Source organism: Chanodichthys erythropterus, chromosome 9 (genome assembly GCF_024489055.1).
Source record: "Chanodichthys erythropterus isolate Z2021 chromosome 9, ASM2448905v1, whole genome shotgun sequence".
In the NCBI taxonomy this organism is placed as follows: Eukaryota; Metazoa; Chordata; class Actinopteri; order Cypriniformes; family Xenocyprididae; genus Chanodichthys; species Chanodichthys erythropterus.
In genome coordinates this window covers 35,610,797-35,626,796 of record NC_090229.1, presented here as the reverse complement: position 1 = coordinate 35,626,796, position 16,000 = coordinate 35,610,797, and the positions used below count along the sequence as shown (strand labels likewise).

The following is a 16,000-nucleotide window of genomic DNA, read 5'->3' as shown; positions in this document are numbered from 1 at the left end:
ATGCATTATACGACTGACAGACGGCAACGGTTGGAGTTAAAAATCATCAATTGTGTTCTACTGAAGAAACAAAGTCACCTACATCTTGGATGCACTGTGGGTAAGCAGATAAACATCAAATTTTCATTTTGGGTGAACTATCCCTTTAACATTATTTTATTGATTCATTTCATTTTTTTTTTTTACATGATGAATTCTTTAAATTAACAATAATAATAAATATTAGACTCATCTATAACAGTTTAGACATTTATGAATTAATTTTGAACAATAAAACATTTTGTCAGAACCTAAAGTAAATTAGCCCTACATTGTGTAATTTGCTTTTTGAATCATGGAAAAACCGTGATCTATATTCTAAATGTTGAAAACAGTTATTTACATTTTTATTTCATAATGGTATGATGAATAGAAAGTTCAAAAGAACAGCATTTGTCTGAAATCTAAATCTTTTGTAACATTAAACACTAAAATTTTGGGGTCAGTAAGAATTTTATTTTTGGGGGATAGAAATAAAATTAATCAATACTTTTATTCATCAAGGATGAGTTAAACTGATCAAAAGTTACAGTAAAGACAATTATAATGTTAGAAAATATTCTATTTTAAATAAATTCTGTTCTTTTGAACTTTCTATTCATCGAAGAATTTTGAAAAAAAAAAATTGTACACAACTGTTTTCAACATTGATAATAATAATGAATGTTTCTTGAGCATCAAATTATCATATTAGATTGATTTCTGAAGGATCATGTGACACTGAAGACTGAAGTAATGATACTGAAAATTCAGCTTTGATCACTGGATATAAATTACACTTTACTGTATATTGACATAGAAAACTACTGAAGAAACAAAGTCACCTACATCTGGGATGCTCTGGGGGTAAGCAGATACACATCAAATTTTCATTTTTGGGTGAACTATCCCTTTAACATTATTTTATTGATTCATTTCATTTTTTTTTTTTTACATGATGAATTCTTTAAATTAATAATAATAAAAAATATTAGACTCATCTATAACAGTTTAGACATTTATGAATGAATGAATTAATTAATAAAAAATACAGATTATTCAGAGTCATAAACACCCCACGCCATTTTGATTACTCTGATGCTGATATTTACTATTTGATTATCTGTAGTGGTTTGCTAAATATAATAATTCAGTAGAGTGCCCAAGGGATGACGCATTTTTGTAGGCAAAACCCGGAAGCGAGTTAGCATTTTAGGGCTTCCGGTTCCAACGCCGTAAAGTCAATGGGTTTTTTGAATGGGTTTTTGCTAAATCGCCTGAAATAAGGTCTGTAGTCAAAAAAGCCTCTAAATACTTTAACGTTTTGATCTATGACATAAAACACACCAGATATAACCCGCTTGTGATTTTTTAAACCTTTACTGTGTCTTAAAAACGGCGGTTGCTAACAAATTGCTAAAAGGGACTACTTCCTTTGGCGGGGACTAGTCTGTTTATAGCCTACTGTTAGCCTTTTATATCTGACGACTTTATTTAGGCTTCAAAATCTATAAATGTTGTTTTAACTTGTAAAGATTATCTTGATAGACAAAACGTGTAAGTGTCATAACCCTTTGTTAAAAACAGAGCTTATTTTCTGCTATTTTCCAAAAGTCTATGGGAAAAATGCATAGGCTTTCGATCGAGGGAACCCGTGCGCCGCTAACTTCCGGGTTGGCCTACAAAAACGCGTCATCCCTGAGGTACTCTATAAGCATCTATTTAGGCTACAATAAGCACTTCACCTTAAATATATAACTTTAAAAATATATATTAAATAAATAATAAAAATATCTAGATAGCTGGCTAACTAAAGTAGGCTAAGTTTGAAAATGATATAATTTGTACATGGATTTACAGGTGTTATTGTAACAGTCAGTTATGTAAGTTTGATGATTGATAGCTTCTAGCAACATTAAATCCAGGAGAGAAGACAATTTTAGAGAAAAAGCATATTTGATTTACGTGGAACGACTTTTTATTGGTTAAAATGAATGGAGAGTATCTGAGCCCGAGCACCCATCGGATTTCACTGCATTGAGATACGTGTCCTGGAAACGGGAAGCCCCGGGTGCCGCTTCACATTGCCACTCACCGCATAATAACTCTCACGCACAAAGATATAACAGCAGAGGCTACGCGCAACATGTGAAATAATCAAACCAGTAAGTCTAAAAACAGCTGTCGCATTTTACCACGCAGCATGCATCAGTGTAACACATCAATGTGAAGATAACAAATCTGGAAATCTGGCTACGCCACTGCGCCAGACCCGGAGATCGGCTGAATGGATTCGAAAACTGTAAAACTCAACTGTTTAACTCTAGGGGAGTTTAAAAAAAAAAGTGGAGTGTTCCTTTAAAGCATTTCCTCAGGAAAGGCACATCAACTCAAAGACATGGCCAGCAAACAGTCTGGATCTCAAATCCATGCCTCAAAATAAAAATCAGGCAGTCATAAAAGCCAGAGGAGGAGCAACAATGTTCCTTAATTTTTCCCTCAACATTGAGTGATTCCATACTTTTTTCCCTCTACTTCATCTGTTGTTGAGATGCCATTAAATGGTTAGTTCACAAATGAAAATTCTGTCATTTATTACTCACCCTCATGTCATTCCACACCGTAAGACCTTTGTTCATCTTTGGAACACAAATTAAGATATTTTTGATGAAATCTGATGGCTCAGTGAGATCTGCATTGCCAACAAGACAATTTACACTTTCAAACACCCAGGAAGCTACTAAAGACATATTTAAATCAGTTCATGTGAGTACAGTGGTTCAACCCCAATGTTATGAAGCGACGAGAATACTTTTTGTGCACCAAAAAAACAAAATAACGACTTATATAGTGATGGCCGATTTCAAAACACTGCTTCAGGAAGCTTCGGAGTATTATGAATCTTTTGTGTAGAATCATGATTCGGATCACGTGTCAAACTGGTGAAATCACGTGACTTTTTTGTGTCGAATCATCTGTTCGGAGCACCAGATTCATAATCTTCCTGAAGCAGTGTTTTGAAATCGGCCATCACTAAATAAATTGTTATTTTTTATTTTTTTTTGGCGCACCAAAAATATTCTCCTCACTTTATAATATTAATATTGAACCACTGTACTCACATGAACCGATTTAAATATGTTTTTAGTACATTAATGGATCTTGAGAGAGGAAATTTCATTGATCCCTATGCAGGCTTCACTGAGCCATCGGATTTCAACTAAAATATCTTAATTTGTGCTCCGAAGATCAATGAAGGTCTTACGGGTGTGAAACGGCATGAGGGTGAGTAATAAATGATAGAATTTTCATTTTTGGGTGAACTAACCCTTTAAAGGCCATCTAAAGCCAAAAATGCTTTAGCATAAGATTGTCACATTAAATGGAAAAAAGGTAATCTCTAAATTGGTTTTGATTTCTCATATTATTTCTCATAAAATATTATTATTTTTATTATTTCAAATAAAAGCTTGAATAAGCTTCTCTGTATCATAAAAAAAAAAAAATAATAATTAAAAAAAAAACACCTAACCTAGTAAATATTTGATTGGTTGAATTGGTATCAAAATAAAAACCCAAATATACTACCTGCTTAATGTTTAAGAGCAAGCTCAATCTGATTTTTACTCAAGCTCTGACCAAGTTTTTCAGTATTTAACTGCAAAAACTTAAAGGCCATCCAATTTTTCATCCAACATCCAGACTATTCAGATCCTTAGAAATGATGTTTTATAAACGTAGTTCAGGAGGAACAAATCAAATAAGATACCCAATCATTACATCATCTTAATCATTACGTCATCTCAACCAGCTGTCAAAAATCTGTAATCAACGTATCTACCCAATCGGCATGAGTTCAGGCCTGTATATAATCTCAAACTCACCCAAGGATCCTCAACAGTTTCCAGAATCCCTCCACCACCCCGTCTCCTCACACTCTCTGGATTACTTCATATAATCTAAGGAGGGGGAGGGGGAGGGGGGGGGGGGGTGTTACTCTGTGTTCGGGCCGATTACCGAGCTCGGAGCCCTCTCCCCGGACAGCACGCCAAATACGTTTACCAATTAATTTACCTGACTTATTTGTAAGTGTGAACTCGTGAACTCAGTGATAAGTATAACTGTAGGTCAGTAACATTTAAGTAACAGGATAAAAGTAGTTTTGTCACATGTTGAGCCATTTCTGCGACAGCTCCTGTACAGATGGCATTCCCCTCGGGGGAATCCCTGCCACCATTTTTAAGTACGTTCCACTTCATGAAGTGGACAAGGTAAGTTTATATGGACAGACCCTCGCCTGCTCGATTTTGACCAAGGGAGCGAGTCTACTCTGTGGGATATAGAGCTGCAGATCACGCTTAACTGAAGTGTATGATATATTGATTATTTTGGGAATTAATCGCATAATAGCGTATAATATATTATGTTGAGATTTAATCACATAATAATTGTAGCTACTTTATATTCAAAGTCAAAGTTTATACTATTGATATTTTGTTTCATTACAGTAATTTTATTTTTCTTCAACAGCTCACATACTTATTTTATATACTTATAAGCATATAGAATGTTGCATAAAACAAATTCATAAGTACAAAAGGGGTTTAAATAATAAATCAACTCCATAGTGAATTCCAAGTGATCAAGGGCTTAGTGCGTTTCATTTAAACCTTATATGTATGAGTTCCGCCAGTAGTGGGCACTCGTGCAACGTAAGCAATGACGTACATCCGAGTCCACAAGCCACAAATCCACTTGCACAAGTTAGCAAGTGAAGGGCATAAAAATTTGGAGGGTAATGCAGCCAGTAAGCCAAATGAAACCCATCTACCCAGAATGCTCCAAATCTTCAACAAGGATGTGCTCATGTTTTTTAAGACTTTGGTAAAGTTCCTCTTTCAGTCTAGCTACGGTCAAAAAGTCCAGAAGCTTTCTCATTTGTGCATGAGTCGTTTCTGATTTTAAGATTATTTGGTATTTTGCATCACCAATCAGAGGTTTCATGTCATCTGCAATGGGCTCCACCAGTGAGACCCCACTGATCAACTTTGTCCTGTGCTTGTCCACAAACTCAGCACCTATGGACACAGTAAAACAGTTATGAATAGCCACTGGAAACTAGGAGAAATGTGTAGTATTACATTGAAAAAAAACACACAATTTTATACATTTTTGAATGTCATAAATATCTCTCACTACCAAGTAGGGGTTGCACCGACAAATCGACTAGTCGACTTTAATGCTCTGCCATGATGCTTTAAGCATGACTTTGACTACTTACTGGTCATGGCCTATAGAGGGTGCAACAGGAAAATAAATCTTTGAAGTCCACCTTTATGCTCAGTATCCAACAGTTAATGACAAATAAATGCATACTCTGAGAGTGCTCCACAGCATATGTTTGATTATACCATCTGGATACTCACGAATGCACGTTTTAAACAGCTTATTGTTGTGGCTACATTTCACGCACACATACCGACAGTCGCACGCAGATCAGGTGCAGATAGATTGCACGGATAAAGAATCACTATTGTCAACACTGTTCTGTGATTTATCAATATAACAGCTTAGAAACTGAAAAGTTCTAGCATATATTTCTAAATAACTGGTGGAATCAAAATGGACAATATTCATATTCATGCATTTTATTCATATTTCATGTTAATCATTTATGGCTTATGATTTATCAATATTACTGTACTCCTTTATGGTTATTCGTCTTGTGTCTTTACGAGTATGTATGCTTATTATATTCAATTGTTCTTCAAAGTGTTCCGGTGTGACAGGTCATGTTGACACATTTGTGGTTAGATATTGGACGCCTGCCAAGTACTGCATTTTCATCCATCTTTGACATTTGACCAGTCAATCTGACCTAGTGGTTACACCAACTATGACATAATGGATAAGTCTGTTTGACCTTTTCTTATTAGACCAAAACATAAGTTTGAGTGGCATGTAAGTTTTCCTATGCTTATGGTATAAAATGGACTGGGTCTTTGATTGTTTTTCTTTGCTTTGCTTTACTTCTTCTTTGCACTTTTTGCTTCTTGCATCTCTTCTGCTTCTTCTCTTCTATCTCTCATTTCATTCTGCAAATGTCTTAATGTTGTTTCTTCTTTCTGTATATTCTGATCTTCATCTTCATCTATTAGATACAATACTCTGTATTTTATTATCAACTATTAATTACTTAATTTGTCTCTATAATTTTTAATTAATAAATTTGTTATTCCTTATACAAATTTGATCTCTGACAATCATTGCTGGACTGCCTGGATCTCATGTTTTTGCATCAAAACCTAAAACCCACAGCTTCACTATTAGTAGATAGATGCTGCCAGGTAGAATTAATTCACACACAATCGCTCTCTCACTAATGCATTCATTAATCCTTTCTGTTTTAATTTATCTGTATCTGATTTAGAACAAGTAGAGACCTGTGAGAAATATAAACTTATGTATGGGCAGCGCTGTGTCATATGCCATAGCTGTGCACAAGGCGTCCTGCGTTCCAGTCTCAGCTCAGGGTCTTCTCAGCTCGCAGGCAGTGGAATAGGGAAAAAAAACACATGGTCTCAAGACGCGTTTTTTAAAAGTTGAACTGATTTAAACTCAACCGCCGCATTTTTAGAACGCTGTGTCATGAGCAAGATGTGGGCGAAACGGTCATATCTAGTGCATATTTACATAAAAAGAACAATGGAAAAGGAGCACATTGGAATGGAAAACGGCCCCTTATTTGTTCATTAATGACGTCAACAACTAGTCGACATCGACTCGACTTTAATCACATAAATGTCGACTTTAAAAAAAATCTGAAGCCGTTCAACTCCTACTACCAAGCACAATCACAGATCACACACACACACACATACTTTTTCTTTCTTTCTTTCTTTCTTTCTTTCTTTCTTTACTTGTTTCTTTCTTTCTTTCTTTCTTTGATAGTATTTATTTATTTTTACCTGATTTGCATCTCTCTTGTTTCTGTGATGTTCCAGCTTCAGTATTATGCTGCAGGGTGAGGAAACACAAAGGCCAAATTACCTTAATCATTCATCACAATGAGTAAAACTGAAGAATATAGCTCTGATGTACAGCAAAAGATTGTTGAGCTTCACAAAATAGAAAGTGGCTGTAAGAAAATAGCTAAAGCATTGAAAATCTCCATTTATACTATCAGGGCAATAATTGAGAAGTTCCAATCAACTAAAGATGTTACAAATCTGCCTGGAAGAGGACGTGTGTCTAAATCATCCTAATGCGCTGTGAGGAGGAAAGTTTGAATGGACAAAGACTCTCCAAGGATCACAGCTAGAGAATCGCAGAGATTAGTTGAGTCTTGGGTCAGAAAGCTTGATCAAAATGATCAAACAGCACCTACATCCCCACAAGTTGTTCAGGAGGGTTTCAAGACAAATCCTCTGCTCTCATCCAGAAACAATCTCCAGCATATTCAGTTGTCAGACACGACTGGAACTTCAAACGGGACGAGCTTCTATGGTCAGATGAAACTAAAAAAAGAGCCTATTGGCAGCAAACCCACCAGATGGGTGTGGTGCACACATGGATAAAAAGTACCCCATGCCCACAGTTAAATATACTGCTGGATCTTTAATGTTGTGGGCCTATTTTTCTGCTGGAGGTCCTGGACATCTTGTTCAGATACATGGCATCATGGATTCTATCAAATACTAACAGATAAAAAAAATCAAAACATGACCGCTTCTGTTAGAAATCCAATAATGGGCCGTGATTGGATCTTCCATCAGGACAATGATCCAAAACAAACATCAAAATGAACACAAAAATGTGTCACTGAGCACAAAATGAAGCTTCTGCCATGGCCAGTCCTCTGACTTAAACCCTATAGAAAATGAGTGGGGTGAACTGAAGAGAATAAGCACCACCAACATGAAGCTGGGAATCTGAAGGTTCTGGAGAGATTCTGTATGAAGGAATGGCCTCTGATCTCTCCTCACGTGTTCTCCAAACTCATCAGGCATTTTAGAAGAAGACTTAGAGCTGTTATCTTGGGAAAAGGAGGTTGCAAAAAGTATTGAATAAAAGGGTGCCAATAATTGTGGCCAACGTATATTAGAGAAAAACATTTATTTCATAATGAGATTTACCTCCCATTTTAAATGTAAATGACCTTGCATTGAGGACACTTCAATCTATCAATAACATGTGGCTTTTTTTTTAAAAAAGGGTGTCACAAAACAAGCAAACAAACAAAAAACAAAAAAAAACAATTGAAAACCACTGTACTAATGTCACTGAAATATAGGGTGACCACCTGTTTATTACTCTGTTGCAGGACATAGATGTGAGTTTGCAGGACAATGCAGGACACATGTGAGAGAGATATATTTACTAACTATTATAATATGTAAATATTGATTTACATTAGTTGGAAAGCCTGTTTGCCATTATGTTGGATGATAGGCTAATGTGTTTTAAATAGCCAATACGCTATTTTAACCAGCCTGCACTCAATTTGCCCAGGTTCAAGTGATACAATGTGATGTAGCCTACAGGACCTATTCAATATAATGAACTGAGTAAAACACATTTTATGCTAAAATAAATTCTTGAGTAGCGACTATTTTTTTGTTTGACTATATGCAAACATTAAATGCATTTTACCGGATTCAGTGCATCTTGAACTTATTTTGTTGGATCTGGCATGTCTGTTCAGGATATTCTTATCCAGTACGTGTCTAGATGACGTCCTAGCTGGTGTAGCTATATTTAATGAATTTTGATGAGGTCTTCAGTGATTCCTTTGTGCTGCCCAGTCGTGATCAGCAAAAAGTTTCCCCACTCTAGCTAGAACATGGCAGCTGCGCAAATGGATTTGTAAATGCCAATATAATTTATTTATTTATTTATTTTTTTTTCACACTGTGGTATTGTAATTTCAGTGAAGAAAAGAAAATACAGACATAATTGAAATGCAGGACACTGCTTACGTCTAGCGGGACGTGGGGCAAAGCTGCCAATTTTGGGACTGTCCTACAAATGCAGGACAGGTGGTCACCCTACTGAAATATCTCTCTGTGATATCCACTCCACTTTGGAATAAATACTTAAAAAAAAAAAGAAAAGAGAAAAAAGAAAAACTTTGTACCTTTATGTCCTGTATCCTGTCAGCGCGGTCTTGAACAGAAGGCGTCTGCTCCAATGGGGGGTAAACTGCCTTCTCCTGCTTATCCAGATCATTAGCTACCTTTACATGGACCTTAATAATCCGATCATAATTGGAACAGAAGAATAATCAGAATAAAGAAGTCACATGTAACCACATCAATCTGAATGAATTAAATTAAATAAGATTAAAATTTAGATTGGATTGTAGGTGGTGGTTTATTCCTTTTGTAATCCGAGAGAGGACATGTAAACACTTGATCGGACTGAAAACCAAAAACTGGAAAGTACTGCGCATGTGATGTATGACGCACGGAATGAGCTGTTCTTCCTGTTAAATATAGACCTTAGCCGTTTCTCAATATGTGTACTTGTCTGTACTTGTGTTCTTGTGGACTTGTGAAACGTCATCAGTCACTGTCCAGGTCCAAGTACTGTTGTCTAAGAAATCCTGACGCCAGAATAGTCAGGATCCTGAGGGTGGTCCCCTCCAGAGGCAAATGGGGTTCACCTCTATCTATGGTGCCCGTTTGTCTTCGGTGCCCTCAGGAGGGCGCTCTGCCAACCCCACCGCAATGCCGGGCGCAGTAGTTCCCCGCGTCACCCGAGGGTGGCACGCTCTCTCTGCAGCCATGCCAGTCGTTCCCTGCCGGGGCTCCGCTTCAGGGCACTGTGCTGGCTGCCCATATTCCACCAGAGGCCAGCCTCGAGAGGCTGGTTCCCTTAGTAGATTTTTTGTCAGAGTGGAAAAATCTGTCTAAAGTATCTCAATGGGTCCTGCACACAGTAGAAAAGGGGTATGTGATTTAGTTCAGATCACGCCCACCCCGATTCAATGGGGTCTTGACCACTGTGTTAGACCCCGAGCAGGCTCTGGTGTTGGCACAAGAAGTAGAGACACTCTTGCGAAAGGAGGCTATAGAGAGGGTTCCACCTCCCATCAGGGAGTCCGGGTTTTATAGCCGTTATTTCACAAGTTCACACTTAATCAGATAGTAAATAGTATGCGTAGTAAGCATATTTGGTGTGCTGTCCGAGGGGAGGGCTCCGAGCTCGGTATTTTGGCCCGAACCCATGTACTCCCCCCCTTCTGGTTAGTATTCTGGAAAGTAACCAGTGCAAGGGTGAGGAGACGGGGTGGTGGAGGGATGCCGTCAAACTGTCGAGGAATATAGGTGAGTCGACCATGTCTTATATATATGCTTTCACTCGTGCTGATTGGGTAGATATGTTGATTGCTGATTGCTGACAGCTGGCCGAGATGACGTGATGATTAGTCAGATTATTTGAACGTTGCTCCTCCCGAATTTTGTTAATAAAACATAATTTCACGAGTTCACACTTACAATTAATCAGATAGTAAATAGTATGCGTAGTATGCGTATTTGGCGTGCTGTCCGAGGGGAGGGCTCCGAGCTCGGTATTTTGGCCCGAACCCATGTACTCCCCCCAAAAATTGCAAACCAATGCAGGACAGCAGCCGGAACATCATTGATGACCCCCAAAATTGCCTTGCTTAGGCTGGATGCGCTGCTGGGAGGGTTAGTAAAGGACCGGTAGATTTCTCGTCATATGGATGAAGACATTAGACAGCGCTGAGCTCCTGTGGGAGCATGGGCGACATCATTGCTGCGGCAGTGGAGAATTTAGCCAGAACTGAGCTCCTGCGGGAGCCGAGGCGACATCACTGCTGCGGAAGTGGAGAGAATAGCTGGAGGAACTGAGCTCCTGCGGGAGCCGAGGCGGCATCACTGCTGTGGCAGTGGAGGAATTAGCCAGACTAACTTAGCTCCTGCGGGAGCCGAGGTGACATCACTGCTGCAGCAGTGGAGATATTAGCCTAGAATAACTGAGCTCCTGCGGTAGCCGAGGCGACATCACTGCTGTGGCAGTGGAGGAATTAGCCAGACTAACTGAGCTCCTGCGGGAGCCGAGGCGACATCACTGCTGCGGCAGTGGAGGAATTAGCCAGACTAACTGAGCTCCTGCGGGAGCCGAGGCGACATCACTGCTGCGGCAGTGGAAATATTAGCCAGACTAACTGAGCTCCTGCGGGAGCCGAGGCGACATCACTGCTGCGGCAGTGGAGGAATTAGCCAGACTAACTGAGCTCCTGCGGGAGCCGAGGCGACATCACTGCTGCGGCAGTGGAGATATTAGCCAGAATAACTGAGCTCCTGCGGGAGCCGAGGCGACATCACTGCTGCGGCAGTGGAGAGAATAGCTGGAGGAACTGAGCTCCTGCGGGAGCCGAGGCGACATCACTTCTGCGGCAGTGGAAAGAAATTCCCATAATGGAATGAAGGCATTAGTTTAGTTGGCTGTGGTGGGGTTGCAGATGAGGACGAGGCTGGAGCCGAATCTAGCTGATGAGTGTTCGTTGAGCTTCTTTAATATGGATGCGATTTGATCGGATGTAGCTCTTAAAGGCTTCTGATGACCAGCGACCCAATGTTTGGATTTGATGCTGGGAAAGGCCTTTTTGGGCAGCTGTAGTTGCTGCTCCTATGCAGAACGAATGACTGGAGAAGTGGTCTGCTTGGATGCCCGATTGAATCAGAATGGATTTAAGGTGTTTTTGAAACCAAAAACGTGTGACAGGGCGGTTGGAGTCGTCAACAAAAAGTGGATTGGATGGGAGTTTAGCTGGAGTATTTCTGAAGTGTAAATATGCTGAAAGGGTTTGGTATGGCTGAATTGGTGCAGGGAGATTAAAGATGTAGATAAAATGGCCTTTCTTCGTTTTGTCTGTTTTACTTTGTTTGATAAAGTAAGATATGGTGTCGTCATCTAACACTGATAAGTCCGAAATTGTGGGATGGATTTTTGGGTTGAAGCTGGATGTGATGGTGAGTTCTGAACATCTGAGGAAATCGAAAAAGGCCAGTATGAACATTGCGTCGAGAGTACGGGCTGTATTGATGGAGTAGTAGCCTCGGCGGAGAGTGGAGATGGATTTGGTGAGGATGTCTAGGGTGATGGGTTTCCTGGTGTCTTGGCGTGTGGGTTGGGTTCTTTGGATGCCTTTGATGAGAAGGGATGTTTGTGAATTGGTTATTTCAGAAGATGGTGAGCCAAATATAAGTTTATGAAAAAACTGGATTCCGCTTAGATAACCCTTAATGGAGCCTGCTTGGAGATTCTTGATGCTGTCTAAATAAGATATGAATGAAGTAATTGTGAGAAGAGAAAAATCAGGAAAATTTAGGCTGTAGGTGATGTGAAATGACTTGAAGCATCTCCAAGCAGTCAGATAAGATTGTAGGGTTCTAGGGGAAACGGCTTGAAAAATGTAGTTGAGAGAGGTGTTAAGGAGTGTTTTCAGTGGATGGTTTATGGGAATATCAGCTCTGAATAAAGAGGTACTGGTGTTGGGAAAGGGTCCGCCTCTGGTGCCAACAGCTTGAATTTCTGAAAAGCAAAGCGAGAGAGAGAATCAGCGATTTGATTTTTGGATCCAGGGACGTGTTTGGCAGTTATAATAAACTGATCACATGCTGAGATCCAAATAAGGCGCCTTAGGAGAGGCATCAGCGCGGGGGAGTGCGAACGGCCTTTATTAATGCAATGTACTGTTGGTTCATTGTCACAGTGAACTACGATGCTGTTGGTAGACCATTCTTTCCCCCACAGGAAGGCTGCTACGACAAGAGGGTAAAGTTCGAACAGCGCTGAGGAATTTGCGGACGGCTGTACATCTAAAAGCTGAGATGGCCATGTAGACGCGAACCAGCGGCCTTGGTAATATCCCCCGAAGCCAATGGAGGGAGCTGCGTCGGTATATAGTTGAATATCAATGGGAAGAGAGAGCAGGTTATTGTAGAAAAAAGAGAGACCATTCCATTGTTTAAGGAAAGTTATCCATAAACTAAGTTCGTTGCAACACAAACTATTTAATGGGATTTGGTCTTCTAGTGCGTGGATTGACGATGCGAGGGAAAGGAGATGAGATATGAAAGGGCGGCCCTGCGGGATTATGCGCATCGCGAAATTCAAATGTCCAAGCAAAGACAACAGTTCGCGTTTAGAACAGATTGGACTGTCTAGGAGGGCAGATGAAATCAGAATTATTCTGTCAATCTTTTCCCTTGGCAGCGAGGCCTGGAAATGAACTGTATCCAAATTAATGCCAAGGAATTCAATGGATGTTGCTGGACCCAAGGTTTTATCTTGAGCGAGTGGAGTCCCGAGCTCAGCGAAAGCCTTTTGTACCGTGAGAAGATGTGCGGCTGGAATGGCTTCGGGAGGCGAGATAAAGAAATCATCGAGCAGGTGAATCACGTAAGGAATTGAATAGTTGTTGGATAAGATCCAGCAAATAGCTTCTGATAGCATATCGAAAATCTTAGGGCTGCTTTTGCATCCAAACGTTAAGCGCACGGCGAAATAAAATTTCTCTTGCCAGTGTATGCCAAATAAGTGCCATGAGTCCGGGTGGATGGGCATCACTTTAAATGCAGAAGTGATGTCGACTTTTGCCAGCCAGGCGCCGCGGCCGGTTTGCTTGCTTTATTGCTTGGTCGATATTGTGGTAATGAAGAGAAAATTCTTTGAGAGGGATGAGGCTGTTTATGCTTGGAAAAAACGAATTATGCGGGGCCGAGAGATCGATTATTAAGCGTTTTTTGCCTGAAAATTTCCTGGTAGCCACTCCAATAGGGCTGATACGGAAAAAATCAAAAGGGGGCATGGAAAAAAGGGCCGATCATGAAGCCTGATTCTACTTCTTTTTTGATCAAGTTGCTTACTGTGTCAGGTTCAGCGAGTGCAGACTGAAGATTATTGCAAATTATATTTTGAGTGGGGAGGCTTTCCACTCCGGGTTTGAAACCGTGCTCGAGACCGGACAGTAAATATTCAGTAAAGTTAGTGTCAGGGTGATGTGACAATTCGGCAGACAGACGAGAAATATTCACAGGAGTCGACAAGTAATTTTTTGAATTTTTATTTTGTGATCTTTTTACAGGGCATATGATGCGAGAATGAGCGCCGCCGCAGTAATTGCAGATGTGCAGGAAACGACACCGCTGTCGTGAGCATCCCCCCGAATTGAAATTGATGCAAACCTGCTCTCGGGAGTTGAAGGCTATTTTCTTAAACTCTTTAGTTGAAGCATCAAAATTGGCTGGTCTTGGGACGTAGCTTGTTGATTTTTCCTGGGATAGAACTGGGCAAGGGGGAATAGAAGGATTGACCAGAGGACATGATATGGTTGAGTGAGAGAGTGATCTGCAGACTGCACAAGTGATATTACGGCAGCCTAAGAAAACTCGGTTATGAAGCTCTGTGTCCAGAGCGCCCCAGTAAGGGCACTGGTTCCATTGAGAAACGCGCACGGCGCATTTAGCTGAAAACAGCTTGTGGTATGTATAGAAATGAGAACCTCCGTAAGATAACGCGAGTTCGGCAATTATTGCGAGATAATCGCTCAGCTCTCGTCTCCTGTGAGGGAATACGCTGCAGATGATTTCGCTGTAGCGATTAAAAGCAATGGAAAATTCGGTGAAGGAAAGGAGACGGGAAGGATTAACTGCAGAGTTCTTTAAGGTAACTGAAAAGTCGCCCACTTCAATTTGGCGGTCAGAAACAGATGGAGGAAGTAGAGATAGTAGGGAAGAAAAATCGACATCCGCACCTGAGAGAATCTGTGTCCTGATGTTGTTGGCGACTGGAGTAGGTTCCAGAGCTGTTGCATTTGGTGGGATGGGCATCGGCGTTGCTGAAGACAGGGTGAATGGCGTTTTTGATTGGGGGATAGTATTAGGAAGAAGAGAACCCGGGACCGGAGCCGTTAGCGGAGGCAGCCACACGCTCGGGTCGGCCCCTGGGGCTTGGGGAGGAGCAAAAGTGTTGGGAAATAAAGGAAGCTGGGAAGGAAAATTAGGCATCGGGGTCGGCGCCGTTAGCGGAGGCAGCCTCACGCTCGGGTCGGCCCCTGGAGCCTGTTGGAGAACGAAGATGTTAGAGAAAAACGTAGGCTGAGAAGGAAAATAGTGCGTCTGGGCCTGCGCTGCTAGCGGAGGCAGCCTCGCGCTAGGGTCTGATAATGGTGCCGCGGGCCACGGACAGGGAGGAGGATTAGAGACAGTGTGAGAAAAAGGTTGCGGCGGCTGGGCCTGTGTTTCTAACGGAGTCATACTCACGTTAAATGAACTGCCTGCGGGCAGAGCGGGAGGAAGAAGATAGTTAGGTCTAACAGCTGCGGAGTCTGGGACGCGGCCCAAACTTGCTGAAGGCTTGCTGCCACGGCCTGACACGCGAGGAAGCGCCAGTCTTGCGTGCAAAGGAGACGGTGTTTCCTGTGGACGTGAAGACGGAGCTTTGCGACTCTTTTGTGTTTTAGCGTTTTTGGAGGGAGGAGTGGATTTGGAAGGAAAGGTGGATTGAAGCGACACATACAGGTCATACAATTGAGCTTTATTCATTCTCCTAGAGAAATGAATGTCTGCGCTGATGAGTGCTTGTCTTAGACTTACTACTGTCCATTTTTCGATTGCAGGAATTGTTGGATGGGCCGAGGCGTAAGAAGACGCTGGAGATGCTGGTTGCTGTCTTGTAGGCGGAGGTGAGGGTAATCCTCGGCGTCGTGGAGAGCGGGAAGTGTCCCGAATGGACTGGCGTCCACGTAGTGGCTCCGGAGATTCGGAGATGACGTCCGGTGGAGCGCGGGTACTCCTGACGTGGGATGGATGAGATGGAGATTCCTGGGAGATGAGGGACTCATCGTCGGAGGGGAAAAGTTGGATTTCGGACATTGCAACGATTTGCAATGTCCAAATGCCGTCAAACTGTCGAGGAATATAGGTGAGTCGACCATGTCTTATATATA

General features: G+C 41.2%; 1 protein-coding gene across 1 annotated transcript in view; it reads right to left on the bottom strand.

The window, feature by feature from the left end:
* LOC137026493 (periplakin-like) overlaps positions 1–16,000 on the bottom strand; it is a 39,492-nt gene that overhangs the window by 12,298 nt on the left and 11,194 nt on the right. Inside the window, exons 15-17 of the mRNA XM_067393846.1 lie at positions 9,155–9,265; positions 6,987–7,035; positions 5,007–5,096 (exon numbers count right to left, since the gene is read on the bottom strand). Of these exons, the coding sequence (XP_067249947.1) occupies positions 5,007–5,096; positions 6,987–7,035; positions 9,155–9,265 (250 nt within the window). The remainder of the gene's footprint in view (positions 1–5,006; positions 5,097–6,986; positions 7,036–9,154; positions 9,266–16,000) is intronic.